The sequence below is a fragment of the Scomber scombrus genome, chromosome 10 (genome assembly GCF_963691925.1).
Source record: "Scomber scombrus chromosome 10, fScoSco1.1, whole genome shotgun sequence".
NCBI lineage: Eukaryota > Metazoa > Chordata > Actinopteri > Scombriformes > Scombridae > Scomber > Scomber scombrus.
The window spans coordinates 20,564,155-20,586,124 of NC_084979.1; the positions used below are offsets into that span (position 1 = coordinate 20,564,155).

At 41.9% G+C, this 21,970-nt stretch overlaps 1 protein-coding gene across 8 annotated transcripts in view; it reads left to right on the forward strand.

Annotated features, from left to right (window-relative positions):
• LOC133988393 (membrane-associated guanylate kinase, WW and PDZ domain-containing protein 1-like) overlaps nucleotides 1-20,042 on the forward strand; it is an 88,344-nt gene extending 68,302 nt beyond the window's left edge. For 4 of the 8 annotated variants that reach the window (XM_062428047.1, XM_062428048.1, XM_062428050.1 and 1 more), the window contains 11 exons: nucleotides 2,094-2,128; nucleotides 4,512-4,767; nucleotides 7,437-7,528; nucleotides 8,343-8,538; nucleotides 8,767-9,069; nucleotides 11,478-11,681; nucleotides 13,338-13,425; nucleotides 13,520-13,577; nucleotides 14,826-14,969; nucleotides 15,060-15,198; nucleotides 16,779-20,042. In XM_062428047.1, coding sequence (XP_062284031.1) covers nucleotides 2,094-2,128; nucleotides 4,512-4,767; nucleotides 7,437-7,528; nucleotides 8,343-8,538; nucleotides 8,767-9,069; nucleotides 11,478-11,681; nucleotides 13,338-13,425; nucleotides 13,520-13,577; nucleotides 14,826-14,969; nucleotides 15,060-15,198; nucleotides 16,779-17,887 — 2,624 coding nt within the window. In that variant the 3' untranslated portion in view covers nucleotides 17,888-20,042. Of the gene's footprint in view, nucleotides 1-2,093; nucleotides 2,129-4,511; nucleotides 4,768-7,436; nucleotides 7,529-8,342; nucleotides 8,539-8,766; nucleotides 9,070-11,477; nucleotides 11,682-13,337; nucleotides 13,426-13,519; nucleotides 13,578-14,825; nucleotides 14,970-15,059; nucleotides 15,199-15,869; nucleotides 15,962-16,778 lie in introns of all 8 variants that reach the window. The other 4 variants (XM_062428051.1, XM_062428053.1, XM_062428054.1 and 1 more) reach the window with 3 other exon arrangements.
• The last annotated feature ends 1,928 nt before the right edge of the window (nucleotides 20,043-21,970 follow it).

The window sequence follows — 21,970 nt, forward strand, 5'->3', positions numbered from 1 at the left end:
TTCAGCCAGATTCAATCAACTCTGTATCACACGTATACATCAGCATCACAATGCGTTAAGTTAAGCAGATTTAAAGAATGCATCACATGTGAAGATGCATTTGAACCTTGCAGCATGTAAATCAGCTGTTCTAGCTGACACAAGCTGTATAGAGTCAACTTCACCAATTCCCTCAATCTTTATTCCCCTTTAGTTCCATGCTCAAACTTATGAACCATATGGCCATAGTTAAGTTCAATTTCTCCATACTTGGTGATAATTATGTTGACCTTGTTGGCAGTTTTAAGATTTTCAGCGGTTGTTTCAAAGTGAAAGGTTTCTATTGGCCTTCCACACTGTGTGATTTACGGCTCCAGGGTCATGTAAGCTGCTGTTGTAATGGGAAACACTTATTATTGATGTCTGACCTTCTAATAGGTGTCCTTCCTGGGTCAGATTTGCATGCACACGCTCACCAAAAACACGGTCAGCAGCTGAGTTGTTCCAGATGCTCCAGTAACTGGCACCCTATAATCTGAGGGAGTGAGAGGGAGAGAGAGAGAGAGAAAATAGGGGGGGATAAATTATGAATCGTGTAGAGAGAGGGGCTTTGCAGCAACAGAGAGTTTTAACATTTAATGATTTTTTGCCAATGCTGCAGAAAGAGCCTAAGATGGATGCTTGCATGTTGTTGCAATGTGTTACCTTCCATTAATATTTCCAGTAGGTTTTTCTCGGTGCATGCTGTGCGTCAGGTGTTGTAGAAAAGAGCTTGTCTGTAGCAGAAATGAAGGAGAATGAGGCTGTGAAGGATCAATGGTCTAAAATGAGCATAAATGTTATGTGCTGCTGCTTACTCCACATACTTAACAAAGTGGACGACTGCCACTGTACACAGTACAACTTGATTGCCTTGGCAACGGCAACTCTGTCCAAATCCTGCCTGATGTCATCCATGCATTCATTTTCCATTTTTTGGTCAACATGCTGTGCTGTAGTAAATGTCAGCCTCACAAAGGAAAAATGAGTTTTATTGGAAAGCGGTGTGTGCTATCGTTGTGCCATGTAAATAATCAGGTGGAGTCTGAACGAACGAGTTTGTGTTAATATGATTGATATTGAGGAATCCACATGATGAGTGAACTGCTGAGTTGTGATGGATGTGAAACATGGGAATGTGGATTATTCCTGACACTGGTACGCTGTGAATGTTCTCCCCTCATGACTGGTTCCAAGTATTAATATTTCATTAGCACAAATGAGATTGATCTTCTTGGTGACTCTTGTGTTAATTGGTGTGTGAGAGAGAGAGAGAGAGAGAGAGAGAGAGAGAGAGAGAGAGAGAGAGAGAGAGAGAGAGAGAGAGAGAGAGAGAGAGAGAGAGAGAGAGAGAGAGAGAGAGAGAGAGAGAGAGAGAGAGAGAGAGAGAGAGAGAGAGAGAGAGAGAGAGAGAGAGAGAGAGAGAGAGAGAGAGAGAGAGAGAGAGAGAGAGAGAGAGAGAGAGAAGATCTCAATGTAAGCCTTGAGCAAATCAGAGGAGTGGAGAGGAAACAGCTCTGTAGTTACTGAGCCACTCAGAAGATGTGCATAGTAAGGCAGAAGCTCAGGCTTTTCTTTTGATATGATGCTCAAGCAGCTGAGCTCCTTCTCTGTGGGTAATAGTTTAGATTCTGCTGGGGAACTCACTGTAACGTCCATGTTGGAGACAGCTGGCGAGGAGGCTAGAGGAGGGGTGGTGATGGAGGGGTGGTATCTGAGGGCTGGTTGTGGAGACCTGTAGCTGGGACCAGCAGTCTGGGGCTGCTGCAGCATCAGTTAACCTGTCTAATGTAGATAGATCAGTAGCTTCTCTTCTAATAGCGCGGGTGAGAGCACTAAGTGGAGCGAGATACAGCACAGGGGGAGGAGATCACTTAGATTAGCGAGAAGCCCAGGCGCAGTGTATTGCTCAGAGAGCGAAAGCAACAGAGAGGTGGAGGAGGAAGAGGAGAGAGCTCTGCAGCAGGAACCCGGGGTCCATTCGCTCGTCCTGGGGAGTTTTTGATCAGAGGGGACAAGGGAAGAGCACCACAGGTCATTAATGCTCTCTCTTTCTCTCTGCCGATGCTTTGCAGGAGTGGTGCCAGCCAAGAGGAGTCCAAAGCTGGTGGTGAGTATCACAATCTTCAGCTCTTTTGTGTGTGTGCATGCTATCTCTACTGAGTGAAAGGAGCGCTATTTAAAGAACAAAAGACACAGAGATATGATATCAAACTCTTGCTCTACCGCTCTTCATCCAGAGCTTCTCTTTTTGTTCTTTATCCTGCTGCCACCATTCCTCTGTACTTTCTTCTCAGTCTGCCACTTTGACTTTCGCTTCTCTCTTTTATTGTTTTCCTGCTCCTGCTTTTGTTGCCTATGTGTTGTCATTTCTGTGTTTTATGTCCTCTCTCTTTCACTTCACTCCTGTCATGCTGCCATCCTTTGACTGATTAAGCAAAGCCTGGGCAGAACAGTGTAACAGTGACCAGCTGTTAGGGAGGGCAGACAGCCACAGCTGAGGGAAGATGGGAGGAAGGCATGGAGCAAAGATGGGTGACAGGGATGCGAGTGAGGGAGGGGGAGGGTTGGGGGTTGGGGGGTTTACCAGTGTGGAGATGGTTTGTCCCACAGCAGTGAATCACTGTGATAGCCCACAGGTACAGAAGACACACTGAGGCTAACAGACAGGGAGAAGGGGGCTATGACAACGGAGTGAGCAGGAAGCAAAGAAGAGGGAAGCTGGAGGAGAGATTGCAACAGATTACAACGTGGCTCGTGGTTACAGTAGTGACAGATAAAAGTGGATGGGAAGAGAGAGGGAGAAAGACCAGTTCTGTGAGCACTCCTTGAGCCTGAGGTCTCTCTGGGGACAGCGCAGTTACTCAGGAGTTTAAAGAAAGAACGCCTCCTCATTTTTACGACTCATCTCAACCTGATAAAAAAATCAATACAGGCTCAGAAGAGATGCAAGTGCAGCTTTAAATTACTGTCACCCTAATTCACCCCTGGAGAGCGGCTGAGTTATAGTAGAAGGACGTTTCCTCTGGACAAGCTTGTGCAAGGTCAGCAGCGGGTTCAATTCCCACCACTTGAATGGAAGAAAACCTCACCCCATGTCTCTTGATCGACATTAAAATCCCTCCCCTCGGTGAGCTGGATACTGGGATTAGGATTAGTTTGCAATGGTATCAGTCAAATCTATGGGCGTTACCTATTCAGGTCACATGGCACAGTGGCTGGAAGAGGAGTGGGTGCTGCAAGGGGGTCGAGTGAGACCAATAGTGGCCTTGCCTGACTGTCACTTTGGATTATCTTTCCGCTGAGGAAAAAGCTAGTTTTCCCCCCTCTCTGTTATGTCAGTGAAATGTCACGCTGCATGTGACTTCGTGTCAGTGCAGAACAACCATTTTGCCTCCAGTTCAGAATCTAAATAGATGCTCAGAGTAAACTCCGGTATGAAAGAGAGACTGCGATGTCTCAACCTATTAAGCGAGTCCCCAGTGATCAAATGAGAAAGTCAATTTTGTACGGCTGTTGTCCTCATTAAGAAGCATTACTGGAATATTTGACCCTTCATCTCGTACAGTGTGATGAGTGAGACTGGAGGACTGTGCCAGGACTTCTTAGTTGCTTCCTGCTGTGGTTTATTATTCATATCAGATAAAATATGGTTCAGTTGTCAAATTTGTGCTTATTTTTTTTTTTTTTTACAGTCAGTAATTGCATTTTCTCAGTAAGGCTCACTTTTCATAGAGCTGTGTTTGCAATGTCCAATCATATACAGTCTGCAAATAATACCGCGGGGATATTTACATTTTCGGGTTGAATCATAATACAATAAAACACTCGGCTTCCAAAAAATAAGAAGGTGCCAAGCAGCACAATCACAGACTGCAAAAAGATTAGCAAGAGATTAACAGTGAATATTTTAATTGTTAAACAGTTTCTTATTTCATTGAAAAACTGCAGATACTTTCAAATAACTTCAGTTAACTGGCAACATAACACTCGCAATTTGTCTCTCCTGCCTACCAGGATTGTTCTCTGCTGTTAAAATGTAATAATTTGCTTTCATTCCAGATTTTTACAAATTACTGTTTCAATTGAGACCATCCTTATTTCTGTTTTCAATGCAATAAACAGAGATTTGTGGGATTTATAAAAGGCAATATCTTTGTTCAGTTAAATTCTCTTACATTTCAAAGTGTCTTTGTTTTGCAACCATGGAAACCGAGTAATTTTTCCTCAGACTCCGGCAGACGTTTTTAGTGAGATGCTCTACTGCAATGTTTAAAAAAGATGACCTTGAATGTTTTCTCTCTCTTTGTCCTCCATCAACACTTTACTCACTCATCTCTTTTCCCCTCTACCTCATCGTTATCACTGACGCACTTATCACTCTCACTTTTTCTCTCCTCTCTGTGTCCTCTACCTCCATCGTCCGCTTATTTCCACCACCATTCCTCTCACACATACACCTCTCTCTCTCTCTCTCTGTTTTGTCCATCCAGCACCAGTTAGAGAGGAAAGACAGCCAGAGCAGCTCCCAGCACAGTGTGTGCAGCCATCGCAGCACCCACACCGATTCTCCCAGCCACCCACCCTCTGTCATGCCCAGTGAGGCTGTGGCGCCCACTCCTGCTGCCCCCACACAGCCTCTGCCAGGCCTGCCCCCTCAGGACTCTGCAGATGGCACCCTCACCCTTCAGAAGAAGCCAGACCCTTTTAAGATCTGGGCGCAGTCCAGGAGCATGTACGAGAGTCGACGTGAGTAGAATTCAGTCCTGACTTCTTTAAGGAATTTGAAGGTTTTGCTGATTTTAGAGTTTAAACGGTGAACAAGATTTATCCCCCAGCACTATTGCAGACCTTTTAACCCTCTATAAGAACATAACCTCTGGCAAGAGAGATTTGGGGGATGGTTTAGATAGATAAACCTAAAAAAAAAAAAGCTCTTAACTATGGAGTGACCTGTCTGAAGACCTGAGACTATATCACATAGCACACTTTTCCTTGATTTTATCAATTCTATTACATATTATTCTGTTATTTACTGTTTTCCAATCAAACATTTGTAAAATCACATAGACTCAAGTGCTATATAAAAGGTGTAATGAATGATTTTGGGATTATACGTGGAGGTCAGGCAAAATGTGATTCAACAGATAACTATAACATCTATTGATTTGATGGTTCTGCTTTTTTGAATATGCAAAAAGACACCCTGAAAAACATATTTGATTGTGTTGTTTAGAGTGCATTTGCAAATGCATTTCTTTAATTGTGGAGATGTCACGCAGGGTACAAGAATCACAGCTGAGTTGTCAGTGTGATCACCACAAGGCACGTCCATATGTATGTGTGTGTGTGTGTGTGTGTGTGTGTGTGTCAGTGCGTTTATGTGTGTTTACTAAACAATTGTGTGCTTTCTGAGTCACGACTGATCCTGTGACAAAGGGTGCCTCCAAGAGGGAAGTGTCCTTGAAACACACAAGTGCTCCCTGATGAGAGCTGTGGTGGTATGTGTCTGTCAGCTGTACACACCCTGATGTTGCCTTCTGCTCTATTGAAATAAGCTCATAAGTACAAAAAGATAAAGAGGTGTGTGTGTGTGTGTGTGTGTGTGTGTGTGTGTGTGTGTGTGTGTGTGTGTGTGTGTGTGTGTGTGTGTGTGTGTGTGTGTGTGTGTGTGTGTGTGTGTGTGTGCGTGTCTGTGGGTGCACATCACCAGTGGAAGGTTCACCTCACATTTTAAATCACTTTGCTTGATGTTTAAAAACTGACCACATTTACGATATCAGCAGCCAAACAGCTTGTCTCTCGGCCTCTTTTAGTCGCTGGTCACAACAGGGTATTCAAAATCCAAAACTGGAGCACAAGAGTGTCGGCAGCCTCTCTGTAAGACTCCTCAATATCATTTTAAGTCATGGCTTATTCTTGCATTATTCATGAGGAAACACTGTGAGGGTTTCAAACCACTTATTTTCTGTTCTTAATATAATTGAGAAAAACAGAATGGATCCTCCAAGTAATGGGTCACCTGCCCGTCTTGGCTGAATTACATCTGTCAGACCTCCTGTACATGTATTGTTGGTGGTGATGTTTAAAACAGAGAATATGTGTGCGTATGCTGTGAAATACATCTCTGTGCTGATAGTACAGGGGTGATGACAGTGGCAGGTCTGTTAGTGTTAGCTTGTCACATATTAGTGATTGTTGCGGCCATGCTCACGCTGTGTATTGCAGTGCTGGTTGATAATCATGGCTGCCTGTAGAATCTAGGACTGCTGCTGATTAAATATTAACTGGGCCCTGAGAGGGCTGCTTTAAGCTGCGGCTGATTGGTATATCTGTTTGATAAGCCCTGAAGGAGCTGTAGCCCCTTTTTTGAGTCAGATGGGGAGGAGGGGAGACACAATGAAACAAGAAAGAGGCAGAGACAAAGAATGACAAAGAGGCCCAGATTCTGTCTGTGTTTTATGTATTCATATGCATGCTGTCACATACAAGTGCACGCTCTTGAATTTGTGAGTGGGTGCATCCACGCATCCACTGAGTGCACTAGGAGAGCGATATTTCAATGTGACAGGACTGAAAGGTGAGCTTTTGGGAATTTTGCTCCTCTCTACACTTGATGCCAACTGTCGGCTTGATGTGGCACACACAACCGAATCGTTTACTGTTGTTCTGGTTGAGCTTTGACTGCTACTCTATACACATGGGTCAGCGGAGGGTTAATTACAAACCGCAGCATTTTAATTCACACTGAGCAAGTTATCGGGGGGGGGGCTGGAGCTAATGGGTTCACTACTGGTCTTGCTTGGCAGCCATGTAGACAGCAGGCAGTGCAAGAAGAAATGGCCTGTGCCTCCTGTGCGGACTGGCCCTGTGGGCTGAACAGACTGACACTAAATTGCCTGTGTCCTCCTCCACAGTCTGCTCCATCCCCGGCGAGATGCAAATGTGTTGGGAGCTGTGTGTGCGCATGATGGAAAGTTGGAGACACACTAGGGAGAACGAGCCCAGAAAGGTTCAGTTATAAATGCAGGTTAATAATGGGGATCACTATTGTGTGACTTTTCAGATTGCAGGTTCTGAGAGTACAACAGGCTCACTGCATGGGACCTTGCAGCCTAGTATGTGGTCTACATGTGTGAACAATCTGCTCAATGAGGCAGCGCTAAGGCGAGGGATCAAGCAGCTGTTGATCCTGCCTGCTCTCAATCTGACTCTAATTGGTAAAACAAACACCTTATTGATCAGCAATCACACAACTGGATGTGGATTGGTGATAATTAGACAAAAATGGGTCATAACTTGTCAATTAAATCAACAAGTATTCAGTGATTAGCTTACATAGATGATAATCAGTGAATGCTGAGCAGAGCCTGCAGGCGGACTTGGAGTCCTCTCATTTTTCCTTTCGTGTATTTCAGTGCCAGATTGCCAGGAGCAGGACATTTTCCTTTGGCGGAAGGACACAGGCTTCGGCTTCCGTATCCTGGGAGGAAATGAGCCTGGGGAGCCTGTAAGTATCCCTCCACCTTTGAATCTCATCAAAAGTTTATCACAACAAAATCACAATAGTTGAAAAGTTAACAGAAGTGTACACCCACACACTTTTACACACTATCCATCCTATTGCCAATAAGTTGCTCTGTCTTTTTCTTAGCAGGCTTCCCAGTTATATAAGAGGTTCTTACTTTCTGTTTTGTCTTCCCTTGAACCAGAGTAGCAGAGTCCTAACACATCACTGTCTCTAACTGAGGCTGTTGCTCTCTAGAGGATTATATAGACAGCTTGTTAAGAGAAGCAAAGTCCTCATCCACAATCCTTCAGGTTGTGCGCCATATATTTGTCTTCAAAGAAAGGGGCAAGAGGGAGAGTGGAAGGCAGATATTGAGGAAGAGCGGGAAATAGAATGGCAGTAGGCTTCAGGTCTACCCCACAGGAGTTAGTACTTGTTGTTTGTGCCAAAGATGCTGCATGCTAGTTGTGCGCTTTTCTGTCAAAGATGTGTGTATACTCCCACACAATGCCTAAAGCACACAAGCCCAATAGGCTGCATTGGTCTTCTTTGTTTCTCTGAACGTCAGCCACAAATACCTTTTAAGTAGCTAATGCAGCAGTAGACTCTGAAAGACTGCCGTGTTTAACAGATTCATTTAAAATCAGGAGGAGATAAGTCACACTGAATCATCGCTTTTCTCTTGGCTGATGGTTTAATTTCAGACAGTTTAAAGAATCTTAATAAGCTGCAGTGTAATTATTATAAAGCTCCTGTATTCATGCCACTGTGTTAATGCATAACATCATGCATTATGTGTGGCTGCCTTTTACAGATCTACATAGGACACATAGTGAAGTACGGGGCTGCAGACGAGGATGGACGCCTGCGGTCGGGCGATGAGCTCATCTGTGTGGACGGCACGGCAGTGGTGGGCAAATCCCACCAGCTGGTGGTGCAGCTGATGCAGCAGGCCGCTAAACAGGGCCATGTCAACCTCACTGTCAGACGCAAGTCTTCTGGATTTGGAGGTGATGAGCATTTTATATAAAACTTGGAACACGGGTATTCAAATGTGTGTTATGTATCATCACATGCATGTTATATAAACATGATGCGCATTGCTTGCTCTTCTTCGGCACACCATCTTCAACCTCATCGAGGTTCCTGACATGAGTTCTTGAATGAGCGGTTGAGGAAAGGCCCGCTGTAAAGTAAAACTTGTCCAACTGTTCTATTCTCCTCCTCCTCACCTTCAGTGTCAAAAGGGGAAGGTGACGTTCCCCCTTCACCAGCCTCCTCCCACCACAGCAGCACGCAGGCACCCAGCCTGACAGAGGGCAAGCGGACCCCCCAGGGGAGCCAGAACTCTCTCAACACCGTCAGTTCTGGCAGCGGATCCACCAGCGGCATCGGCAGCGGTGGCGGAGGAGGCAGCGGGAGCGCAGTGGTGCCTGCCTCCCTGCAGCCGTACGATGTGGAGATCCAGCGTAGAGAGAGCGAGGGCTTTGGTTTTGTCATTGTGTCGTCTGTTTCCAGGCCTGACGCCGGCACCACCTTTGGTAAGTGATGCAGCCCAAGCTGGTGCTAGTTGAAATTGACATAGACTTGTATTCAGTGTGACATGTTTACAACAGGCCCACTCTGTTTGACTTCAAAGGATAACGTGGTTCAATTTAGACTTTAATTTGACTCAACAGTTTGATTGTTTGGGCATTGGTAATCTGTGCTGGTGCATGTTACGTGAGGAGAGTTTTTCTGAAGATCATTATTTTTCTCTGTGATTAATTCGCTCTCTTGCCAGTGAGCAGCATTCACAAATAACTTCAAAACAGGGCAATATTTTGGTCTCAAAGCAATATTCTTCAAAGGTTACTACATGCCACTGACAATAATTTTTTTTCTGAAAACAATTTTACACCTTTTTGATATATTTGATATATAAAAAAAACCCAGCCCCAGTCCACTATGCATGCTTCCAGAAAAGAGTTCTGACTGAAATGACTGACGCCATCTCTTGGCAGAATTACAACATTTCTTCAGTGACTCCTCAATGAGTCTCCTCCGCTTCATGAATAGTAGGAGACTGGCGTTTGACAGGAGTGTGCTTAATGCCACAGACAGACTGAGGTCACAAACCTACTATCATGAGCTTCGGGATAAAGAAATCTCTTTTTGTTCAGCGCTCGTTCCCTCAGGATCAGGCCGGCTTGCAGCTTCATCACAAACACCATCATCACAGATTCATGCCTCACAGCTGCCCTCACCAATTCATTCAGCATGTAATTGAAGTCTACTCAGCGCAGTCCATAGCTGTCTATACCGTTTACGTATCGCAGCAAAACAATAGAGTTACATGTATCAAAGTTGCTCAGGCATTGATGAGCAATTTTAGATGCTCTCCTCAAACGAATTTGATATTAACCTCCGCATGATGAATTTCCAACACCAATGTCATGCCAAGGTCTCCTGTATAGTTAGCCATTATGATGATGTACTGTGGTGTGTCACAGGCGAAACACAAGAATGGATGAGATGTTAGCCACACTGACTGGCCAGGGAAAATTTCATTGATCCCATGGGTTAATGGTGTTACTCTACAAAATTCAATGCAAGGTTGCATGTATTATTTACAGTGACACCGGTGCTATTGCTAGACAACAACCTTGTCTAAACGTCATTCCTGTTCCTGTTTTCTGCTGCTTCCTCACTGCGCTCCCCCACTCTGCTCCGTCACTACTCCTCTTGGGATGACGAGATGAATGGACTTTGTGCTTTCATGTGCTGAGCTTAGATCGTGTTGTAGCATCCTGCGCATGTTCTGCTAATGGATTCCAACCAAACGGGTCATGAGCTGAAATCTGACAGGAGAGTGTGTATTACTAAAAAAACAACAAATAAAACTGTCTTGGCTCTGAGGATTCTTCCAGGAGCAGTAGATGTTTGTCAATCATGAAAACAAAGCTGTTGCAGCTGATCCAACCTCCTATACTTCATGGATACATAAACCATTTCACTCCAGTCCAGCAGGGCCCACCCCCTTCTCGTCCCCTCCTCCTGTGACCTGAGGTGGGTGTTGTGTTTAGCAGATTGGGTATTAAATCCTGAGTACCTGCCACACCCTGTAATGTCCCATATCTCATTGTTTGGATAGAGTGACAGGATACAAGTGCATTTTTCAATCAAGACAGAGGGAGGGGAGCTGTGGGATAAGGTGATGGAATAAATATGGATGATGAAAAAAAAATCCTGGATGGAAGGGTGTGAGTAGGGAGGAGCAGAGATGGAGGAAGGGTGAGGAGAACTGGATATCCCCAGAGTGTCTTCAGAGCTTCTGTGGAAACAATATTTTGATCAGTGTCACTGAGGTGCAGATTGTATCTCTCGCAGTGACCATATAACTAGGGCCATACAGTATATAAGCTGCTGCCTGCACATCTCACCTCAGTGTTCCTCCCTCTTTAGGAATCCTTACCATTTTCTGAGCCAGTCAAGATCCCACAGCTCAATTACTTCAATGTCTTACTCTGCAGCAAAGATTGATCATTGACCTGTGGCAGGGAGGTGCAGGGGAGGGTATAGTCATGATGCTTTGACCAGTGTATTGATAGGCTGTCAAGCATTGGTCACTACGGGCTCTGACCAGTGGCGTATGATTCACGGTACATTGATTAACATGTCAGATGATGTGGGCAGAAGACTGCTTCTGCATTTTCATCCTGAGCTCATTAATTTTTTTTGTTGACATTCTACAGTTTTCCTCCTCCTTTATGAGGCATGTAGTAATTTGCATGTTTACTGATTGCAACATGCTGATGTGGTGATTTGGATTATTAACCTTTCTCTTCCTCTCTTTCTCCCTTTTTTCTCCTTTTCATGAAATATAAATCAATATGACTAAATTAACACAATCAAACAAATCCTCACCTCACTCTATTCTAACACAATATTTACATGCAAACAAAAAAAGCTGGAAATGCTTGTGTGGCCATGCCCCACAAAATAGGACGAATCATAGAGGGCAGCCCGGCGGATCGCTGTGGGAAGCTGAAAGTCGGGGACCGAATATTGGCTGTGAACGGCTGCTCCATCACCAACAAGTCACACTCGGACATCGTCAACCTGATCAAGGAAGCCGGGAACACAGTTTCGCTCAGGATCATCCCGGGTGATGGTAAGGCTTTTGGCTTCCAGCCTCACTGTTTCTGTTGCATAATATAGCATGATGTGACTTATTCATGGATGTGGTGGGAGGGAAAGGGCACCACTGCTCTTCACTGGCAAGAACACTTTTCATCAGGGTGTGAACCCTGGTATCTCGGAGAGTGAGTCACTGAGTAGGAGTACGGTGATGTTGCCCCCAGAACCTACTGTAGCACTTCAACGATTCCTCGATGTCCTCTTCGCTTTCTCTTTGCTCTTTTTTTATTTTCTCTCCATTTGAAATAGTTTGAAAGGATTAAAACACCATGCTCGCATTTAATCACATTTAACGTTTTTTCTTGTTGGTGTCATCCTCTTTAGCCTAGTTTAGAAAAGGACATAAAACTGCATAATTTTCCAGCACAAGCAGTTTGCAACCCAAAGATCCACATTTTTTGGCAAAATAATGTCATAACAAGGCTGCTTGTCACTGGTCAACCAATGAACACACAACTGTAAAACCCTCCACAAGAAATAAGATTAGGACTTTATTGATCCCTGAAGGAAAATTCACGTTAAAACAGCTTAGAGACAGGTTGAGCTAAGAAAACTGATAAAAAAGTATTTAAATTTAAATAAATAACAATAGAATAAGAGATTATATTTATATAAGTGACATAAAAAAGCTATATATTTTACATTATAATACTTAAAACAAAATAAGTCAATTGTGCAAATATTCATATAGAAAGTCAAGTAGTTTGTGTTAGTATAAAGGTATGGATACATGAATAAAATACCTTAATAATATCATATTTTCAATATAAAAATACATATACTCTACAATAATAACACAATATTATGAAGTATATATAGAAATATTGCTATGATGTGGCACATAATTATATAAGTATATAACACAGTAATAACAGTATAATAGTAATATAGTATTATTATAGTAATATAATGCAATGTAAAGTAAAATAAAGCTCAATGAAGGCTGGAGGTGAGAAAGGTGGGAACAAACTCCCACACACACATGCTCACTTACTCACAAGCTTGTGCAAATAATTTGGCCTTGTAATGTGTGTATGACGGATTTTATTCATCCACTTTATTCTCATTTATAAATACCATGCAAGACGTGTGTGGTCGCAAGTAAACAGTTGACTCAGACAGACAGAGAGTTGACCGTGAGGGAGCCGTACAGTAATTCTTTTGTAAACGAGGGGAGAGTGAGCAAGGAGCCCAAGACAAATGAGTCAGACTGATGTTCTTGCTAAACACAGACAGAGCTCTAGTCCTGCAAGTGTCAGAGGAAACTAAAATATACTGCAGTGCTCTTTCTATGGAATTAAAGAAAGGCCAGAAAAGACAGTCGTCCTTGTCCTTTTCCCTCCTGGAATAGCAGATGAAGCAAGTCATGAGGGTTTTTTTCCCTTCCTTTACTGTTGTTTTTCTTTCGTGCAGTGGGGCCAGTGTTTTCCATGAGCAGATGGCAAATGACAACATCACAGGCAGTTAGCATCAGGTTGAATAGAGTAGCCTGTGGGCGGTTCAGGGGACTCTTCTGGGCAGTAACATTTTGTTCTCCAGAGTGTTTTTTGAAAACACGGCTATGGGCAAAAGTGTTTAACAAAAGCAGTTACTTGATATGAATTCGTTACGTTTTTATTTTTCTCTCCAGATTCTTCCAATGCTTCTCTGCTCACCAATGCTGAGAAGATAGCTACTATCACCACCACACACACACCTCAACAGTCCACAGAGTTCCGGTGGGTCATATGCATCTGCTTTTCTTTCTCTTTCTACTATATATTCTTATATACAGTACAATTTGTATTCATATGGATTTCTCTCTTTTAAAAGGAATAACATGAAGTCTAAAGGAGCTCCTCCTCCACCACCCATACAAACCCAATCACAGGTAAGAACTGATCTTTTCACTCCACAGTTAACGATCGACTGGGTTTCCATTAATTAATCACCTATCATCCGTCACATAATACAAACTACAGCAATAAATGGAGGAAAGTCACTAGTCATAGATCTATCTGAAGTCATTTTTTAGTTAAGGAAAGTTCCCTGTTGTACATGTTCTTAAACACAAACGACTGCCACATGGACACCACGTATCTACACTGTATAATCACAGACACAGATAAGTCCCATTACAACTGAGAGTGATAATGACCAGGAGAAACATAAAAGCCATACATCAACAAATATGAAGTGTTTGACCAATGTATTCCAAGAAAGATGTCCAGTGTTATATTATAAGGCGTGCAGTATTCTTACCAAACCAACTCAGCAATATATTTTTAATGCCGCATGTTGAACAGTATTCTTTGAGGAGTTTTAATATACTGTAATACTTGGTAGAAAGCTGGAAGGTTAAAATTATTTAAGTTGTTGTAGCGTTCAGAGCTTGATCAATGAATCAGCCGATATAGGCTCATTGCTTTGGTATTGGCGTATATGTCAGTCAAAAAAGAGAAGAAATTGCAGTATAAAAATGCCACAGATATGATTTGGAACTGTGTCATCAGTCTTTAATTTGTCAGTAAAAACACCTTGCTCATTTCTTGGTTGCAACTGTTCAAAAAACAACACTCATTTAGGAGAACCTCATAAATAAAGTTGTATTTATGTTTATGGGTTGTGTAAAGATCATTAACATCTGCTGGTTTACAATTATCTGATTTATTTAAACTTTCAAATGTCAGTCATATCAGTCAGGCTTTAGTAGCATCCTACCTCCAATTAACATTTTCTTGTTTCAAACACAAAGTCATACTGATGACAGTAGTTATTATACAATAAGTCTGACTGAGAATTGACTTATTAAATCTATGAAAACTAATCAGTGAGTACTTGAGCTGAATGAAGCTTTGGACCTATAACTGATTTTCGGTGAGATCATACTTCTGTTGGGAGTTAGTTTTTGATGACCATGGCAAGTTTTGGGTCCAGTCCTTGTAGTGCCCTTGTTTAGTGATCACAAGATCACGCAGCATTAATTATTCATGCATTCCTGGGTATTTTACTGCCACTGACATTTTGGGGGGTTTGTAGGGCACTGCTTGATTAGTCCTCAGATTTAAACTAAACTTCTGACTCTCTTGTGCCACATGGATTTTTCACTCCTCTGTGGTATATATTTTCTCTCTCATAGGATGCAGAGTTCTACTCTGTGGACCTCGAGCGTGACAGTAAAGGTTTTGGATTCAGCCTGAGAGGAGGAAGGGAGTACAATATGGACCTTTATGTGTTGAGACTAGCAGAGGATGGGGCTGCTGTCAGAAATGGCAAGATGAGGGTATGAAACTTTTTTTCCCTCTTTTTTTTAGACTACATTAAAATGTTATCATTAGCTAGCCATAACAATGTCATGTTTGCTCTGTTTTAGGTAGGGGATGAGATTCTGGAAATTAATGGTGAGAGCACAAAGAACATGAAGCATTCACGTGCCATTGAACTGATCAAGAATGGTGGTCGGAGGGCAAGACTCGTCCTCAAACGGGGGGATGGATCTGTACCTGAATATGGTAGGCAGACTAAATTACACCTCTAATGCCAGCACTAAAACCGTATTCTTGTTTGCCGTTTGTACCGCAGACCAGAAAAAAATGATCATACTATATCTGCTTAGTGCACCACAGAGAAAAACTGTTATTTACTAATTTTCATGAATGTTATTACTGTAGTCAATTATCACTGTAAATAATTAACAGTTCACAGGAAGGCACTTTCTGATCCGTTGATTTAAAATGACTTGTCATGGTTTCAGCACAAGATTGGGCTGTCAAATATTATTGATCAATGAAGAAATGGTTGCCACAGAAGCTTGTTCAGTGATTTATACCCTATAGGATCTGTAGCACCGATGTTTTATAGCTGAAGTAATATTCCCTCCCAAGAGCTGTATGCTCTGCTGATGGATTATTCCTCTCACTGTCTGAGTCATATTGTTATATTTCTCAGCATTATTTTCTGGTTTATCTGGGGTTTAATTTTCTGATATATTTTTTCCCTCTCAGATGATTGTTTGATACTGTATAAAGTGTAATATTTCTTGTCTTTCACAACAAACCCCTTCTTCTCTCTATTAAGATGCTCTGTAAAACAGCCTCTTGTCTGTTCTATTTGTTTTCTCCTCTATTCCTCTTCCTTTCTCTCTGATTGTCTCTTGTTGCTGGGCTCTTCCTCCTCTCTCCAGCGATGATGGCTCCTCATCTCGCTGTTGGTACAATGAGGAATGACAAGATGGGAGAGCCCTGTTTCTACCTAATGGGCCAAAATCAGACCACGGTTTGTAGCCAAAAGTCTGTCCCAATCCACTCTCCCTGTCATCTTTTTTCTTTCAATTTGATCCACCCCTCCTTCCAGCTCATCCCTACCTGAATCCCACTTTGTGTGTCTTTATGTGCCAGTGTGTTTACATACTGTACCTGCTTTAAGTCTTGTCATGCCTGAATTAAAAAGGTTTAATTACCTGAATTAAACCCTCCCACCCAGCCAGTCAGACTAGATGTTTTCACTGGGACTAATGTAATGCCACTGCTCGTCACATGCTGCTGCCATAGCAACCCGTCTCTAATTTGGCAGACCCGCAGCCAAACACACTCTTGTTTTTGTTTTTCGCTTTTGGTTTGTTCTTCCCAATGATGCACATTGAGTTGTTCACCATTTTGTTTTGAATGATTTCTTAGGTGCCTGCTGTGTCATTGATAACCCCTGCCCTACACTTGCCAATGTGTTGCACCTGCTGTTGTTGCTGACATCACCTTGTGTTTCAACCCGCAGCCCTATAAAGAAAACATACTGAAGTGATTTATCACTAATTTAAGTAATTTATATGTAAATGTGTGAAACATCAATTTAAATTAGCTGTAGCTGATTGTTTCTGGGGATATATACTGGATATGGCAGTGTACATGCATGCATGATTTCCATAAAATCACTGCATTGACTTTCTGTCATGTCAATGCAAGAGCTCATATGGACAACATGGAAAGTCATGTTTGCTGAACACAATAGATGTTATTGAAAAAAAAAACTTCAATCTAATGCCTCTTATAAAAAGATATTGCGAGTTCAGCTTCTCCTCTTTTCTCCTCTCCTCCAGACGGCAGCAGTGACGGGAACCCTTCCACACCCGGGGCACAAAACACTCCGGAAGTGAGAACGCTGCCACCCAACAGCCGATATCACACCTCATTGGAGTCCAGTTATCCACCAGACCTTCACAAACCATCACGCCAGGAGGAGTCTGCGCGTGGCCGAGACAGGGACAGGAACTGGGACAGGGCTGTGTCAGATCAGATGGACTACCAAGGCCGGCAATTTAACCCCCACCATCATCACACCTGGAATAACAATCACAGTCAAAGTACCCCCAGACAGCAGTCTCCAGAGAACAGTAACAGCAGTAGCAGTGGCAACAAGAAGAGCCGAGGCCGCAAAGTCAAGAAGTCTGAGTCGGAGAGCGGCATCTCTAAACTCCTAAAGACTCTGAGGAAAGACAGCTCAGGGAAGAAGGCTGCAGCTGCAGAGAAACTGAGGGGGCGAGAGCTCTCAAGCAGCAGTTCTACTCTGGACGGGAGGTTTCGTCCACAGCGCCGAGGCTCCCTTGACCGCTCACCAACCCGTAAGCGCACCTCCTCCCCTGATCGTCGGCGGGCCAAGTCGATGGACCGCAGGGCAGAGCGAGCGCATCGGGACCGTACACCTGAGAGGGAGTATGACGATGGAGGGTTCCTAGCTGTCACCCCTGAACGCCAATTTTACGAGCGGAGGCTCCTCAAGGACTCACAGATGGCTGGGCGAGTCAGTGAGGCCACAACCCCTGAGCGCACCACCAACAACAACGGAGATTCATTGTCTCTTTCCAGGGGCCGTACGTATGATAGAGCCACGAAGAACGGCAACCTCCTGAGAGACTCTTCCTCAGAGAGGAGGGAGGAGCAATATCGGATGAACGGGACACCGGAGAGACGATACAGAGTGGAGCGGGACTCTTCCCCTGACAGCAACTACAGTCGGGATGAGCTGAACTATGCAACAGCACCCAGACTAAAGGACTACTATAGCATGATGAAGAACAACGCTGCACACAACAATGCTGCCTACAACAACACAGGCCATAACAATAACACAGTAGGTCGCAGCCCAAACCAGCTCCCTGAGCCCAAGAGAAGGCTGTACAAAGAAAGCCCCAAAGACCTCAGCATCTAGAGCAGAGCAGAGATCCCCCTCGCCACTCTCTCCTCTATATGTGCAAACTATGTACCATACACTGGAATTGGACTTCTGAGGATACTAACTCTTGTGCTTTATTTGGTCAACTGGTTTATTGTTTGATTTGATTGACTTAACTTGTGATCCCATCCCGAGATTCATAAAACAGCAGGAGTACAATCCTTCTATCAGTTCATACTGGTTGTTTTGTCATTGTTATAGTTATTTTGAACATAACTGAGGTTGTTGTACTATAGTAAAGGTATTGTATGTGCCTGCATATGAAATCAGTGATATTGCTTTTTGTAGGCATTGCTGACTCTAAATAGTATGTTCCCTCAGAGGTATGAAACATGCTTCCAGTTGTGGTAACTTCTAACTACTAAGCTTGTTTTAAACTTGTTTTTTGATGTCTTTTCCATTCCTGAATTGCTTTACTGAACAAACTATAGCACAAGACACTGATGGTTCACAAGAACTGTGAAAATCACGTTTGACTTCAGGCAAAAAAAAAAATCTAAATTTAAAATCTAGTTGTAAAACTAGAGTGAAAATTATATAAATAATATATCTCTTTTTTTGCATTTGTTCACTATTTATTTTTAATTTGGCACATATTTTGCGCAAGCTTCATTAAATCTTTAAGGACCATGGTAGAAGTACACACTGTACTTGGGAAAGCATGCTCTACCTTGTTTGTGTTGCATCTTTGAAATGTATGGCAGTTCACCCTTCTTTGCTAAAAACACCCACACACCCAAAATTAAGAAAAATAAAAAAGTAAGGCAACTGATGTGATAATTGGCAATGGTTGTGTTAGTTTCTCACTCGGAGTAGGATTATAAAAGTAACTTGACTACTACCTTTGTTCCTACTCGTGTAACAGGGAAGGAACCTGACTCACTGTCAACTACAAAACTGTTCTGGTAGATTCTCTGTATTAGGAAAATTAATTATCCAAGTTTGTTGCTCATCAAAATTTCAGTTTCATACTTAAGATGAGTCTACATTATGCCAGAATACCAGTTTGAAGCTGCCATGAAATATGATTTTTCATATATGCCAAAAAGAGTTCAAATAAATTTAAAACAAATGTTTGAATGATCCCTGTGCAAGATGCATGTGTAAATTAAAGTGTAGTTTAACCACTTTATCTGATTGAGCTGAGTGAGAATAATCCATAAGGAACATGCACTGTAATCCCACGGTAATTGTTAATGATGACAGCCACATTTGCACACTAACCACCTCTTGGGTCCTGACACACAAGTGTGGTTTGTTGTGTTGGTAACATATGGAGAGTCCCGGTACAGGAGATGACCAATCTGCCATGCTGAGCCATGCTGTCACGCCACTGGAGTCTGACTGCTGCTTTATAATGTGTTTGTGTGTATTCTCTGTTTTATGTTTCATTAAAGAACTAAAAATATATTGGAAAACCACAACAAATACATTGTTTGATCACTGTTGTCGCCATGGTACTGTATTTAACAAAAAAAGAAGAAAAACAAAGAAACATGTTTAAGAAGTTAACCTGTTGGCCATCACCTGTAAAAAAAAAAATTCCAATGTAACTATTAGGAACCTGTCAAGGAATAAAATGTTGCCTTTTTCTTGTACAAAAGAGACATTTATGAGAAAACCTCAGCAGTGAGGAATGTGATATTGTGTTTATATCTCTGAAATGGACCTGATGATTTATGGGAAATATGTTGATTTACTCTGGATCAGGTATGTAAAGACATTTTAGAATGAAAAACTGTATTTGGTCAATCAGAAACTGTTTGATGGTTTGAATCTCTCTCGATGGTTAGCCTGCCTTTGTATTATAAAAGCACTTGTATGCAGTCTGTGTTCTTCAAGCATTATTTCTTGCAATGTGCTCCGGACATAATGCTGTCTATGTGTTGATAAAAGCAGTACATGTATATGGGCCAATCTTTTTTTTATAAAACTATGCATATATATACTACATTGTTCATAGCTTTATTTGACCCATGAAGCTATACATAACATTAGTCTAAGTACAAGTAGATGTGGATTTATCCAGCTTCTTTCCTTGAGATGGATTACAATGTATATGTAGCTATCAAAAGAAGTCTGTGAATGCTATTTTTATTATCAAATAAAGTTTTCCATACAAATTCAAAAAGGATTTCATATTTTTGCACAGCCGTTTTTCACGCATGTCTCGGGGTAGGCCTTTGAGCTTGTTCAGTCTTTTTGATCAAATGACTCTGATGTGTCAGTCGTGGTTACGTTTAATATGCAGCTTTAGAGATTTCCTTTTACTGAAGATCGACACTCAAAAAATATTTACTACATTTAACAGTGACTGTACACCGGTTCACATACCCTTACCCACACAATCCACAAGAGTAACACGGAAATAGAACAATGAACAAATTAGGTTAGAAGCACTGAGCTGTCAACTGTATTGCCTTTAAAAATAAAAAGGCATTTCATCTTATTTTCACAAGACATAATTGTAAAATATAGACCACAAAGTGCTGCAATGTAATGTAAGCCATATAGAGCTGCGTAACTTTAAGGTGCTGAAAAACATACTTTATTGAACATTATTTGAATTTATTGATTTTCGTCCATACTGAGCTTATAACCCATAATTAATCATGTTTGTGGTGTTAAAGTTTCAGGTGATAACTATAATCATTAACAGTATAAATAATTGTGATCCTTCTGAACTTTAACAATGTAAGTGGTACTAAATGTTATCTTGTCTGTGTAAACAAACCTTCATAAGATTGTCATCGATCAAATATTCTTCAAATATCTTCATTAAAGGACTTCAGACTGCTCAGTGAGCGTATCTGTATTCCAAGACAGATACACTGGTATGATGGTTGCTATAGCTACGCATGAAGGTCATTACGAGAGATATTGAGGTGTTTTTACTTCTCCGGTCTGGCATACTGCACAACCGAGAACTGACGAGAAGGAATCATGTCATTTATAATGCTGGTAAAAGTAATTGTTAGTATCTTTCACAGAGCTTTAAAAAACCCAGCATTCAAGAACTTGGTGTTCAATGAAGCTATAAACCTATGTGGAACTCAAGTAGGTCTCTACTTATTGAACTACATAATCATTATTTGCAGTATCTTTTCTCTGTTAGGACTGCACCCTGATAGAACTATATCTTTTGAAAGCTGAACATATTTTATTTTAACTCTATTGAGAATTGTTGCACAAATAATATAATAATACTTACAGTCACTTCCCTTGACAGTGTCTTTATTTTAAACTCTATATAGTTTGTGTGTGATATGATGCAAGTGAGGAGTAATCGTTCCCACTTCTATAACCTCTGCATCAAGGTGTCTCTAGGTAATACTGATTTGTGTTATCCAATAAGTCTTTGTCAGTGTTAACCTTTCATTAATGTGATTAATATTCGTCATCAGATAAAGTTGGTGTTGTGTCAGGTGTATATTCATCCCTGATTAATGTCATAATCCCCTCGCTAGGACAAGTTCTAAGTCCAAGGTGACCTGTGACTGTACTGAGATTACAGTAGCAATGCAGATGCATCTACAGAAGGATTTCAAACACAATTTTAAGTTTCTGAACTGTTCTGTTTGTACCATTAGCTCCCACAGTAGTCACTACAATAATAGCTCTAAAGTAGAAATTGACTCAAGACATAAATGCATTCTGAATAGGTCATTCACATTTATTCATTTGATTAAATATACTAGTCATTTGAACTTTGCCACCCAAATTGTAAGTAAAACAACAACAGGATAAGTCATTTGCAAAGTGCGATTTATTTTACGTTGCCTTGATTACATGCCTCTACATTCAAAAATAAGCCAGTATCATATAGGTTCCAACTGTAAAAGATTAACATTTTTTCCCTTTCCTCTCAGGAAAATCTCAAAGATTGTAACGTTGGATATTCTGTACATACAGGAACCACTCTGTAATGGGCTGACCTTTCCTGCAACTGTCTTTAGGTTGAACCAACTCGTTTGTAAAAATACAAAAAGGAAGTAATTTCCGTGGACATTAGCCTTCAGTTGTTTCCCGGGGGGAGCAGAAGTCTTCTTCTTGGATAGT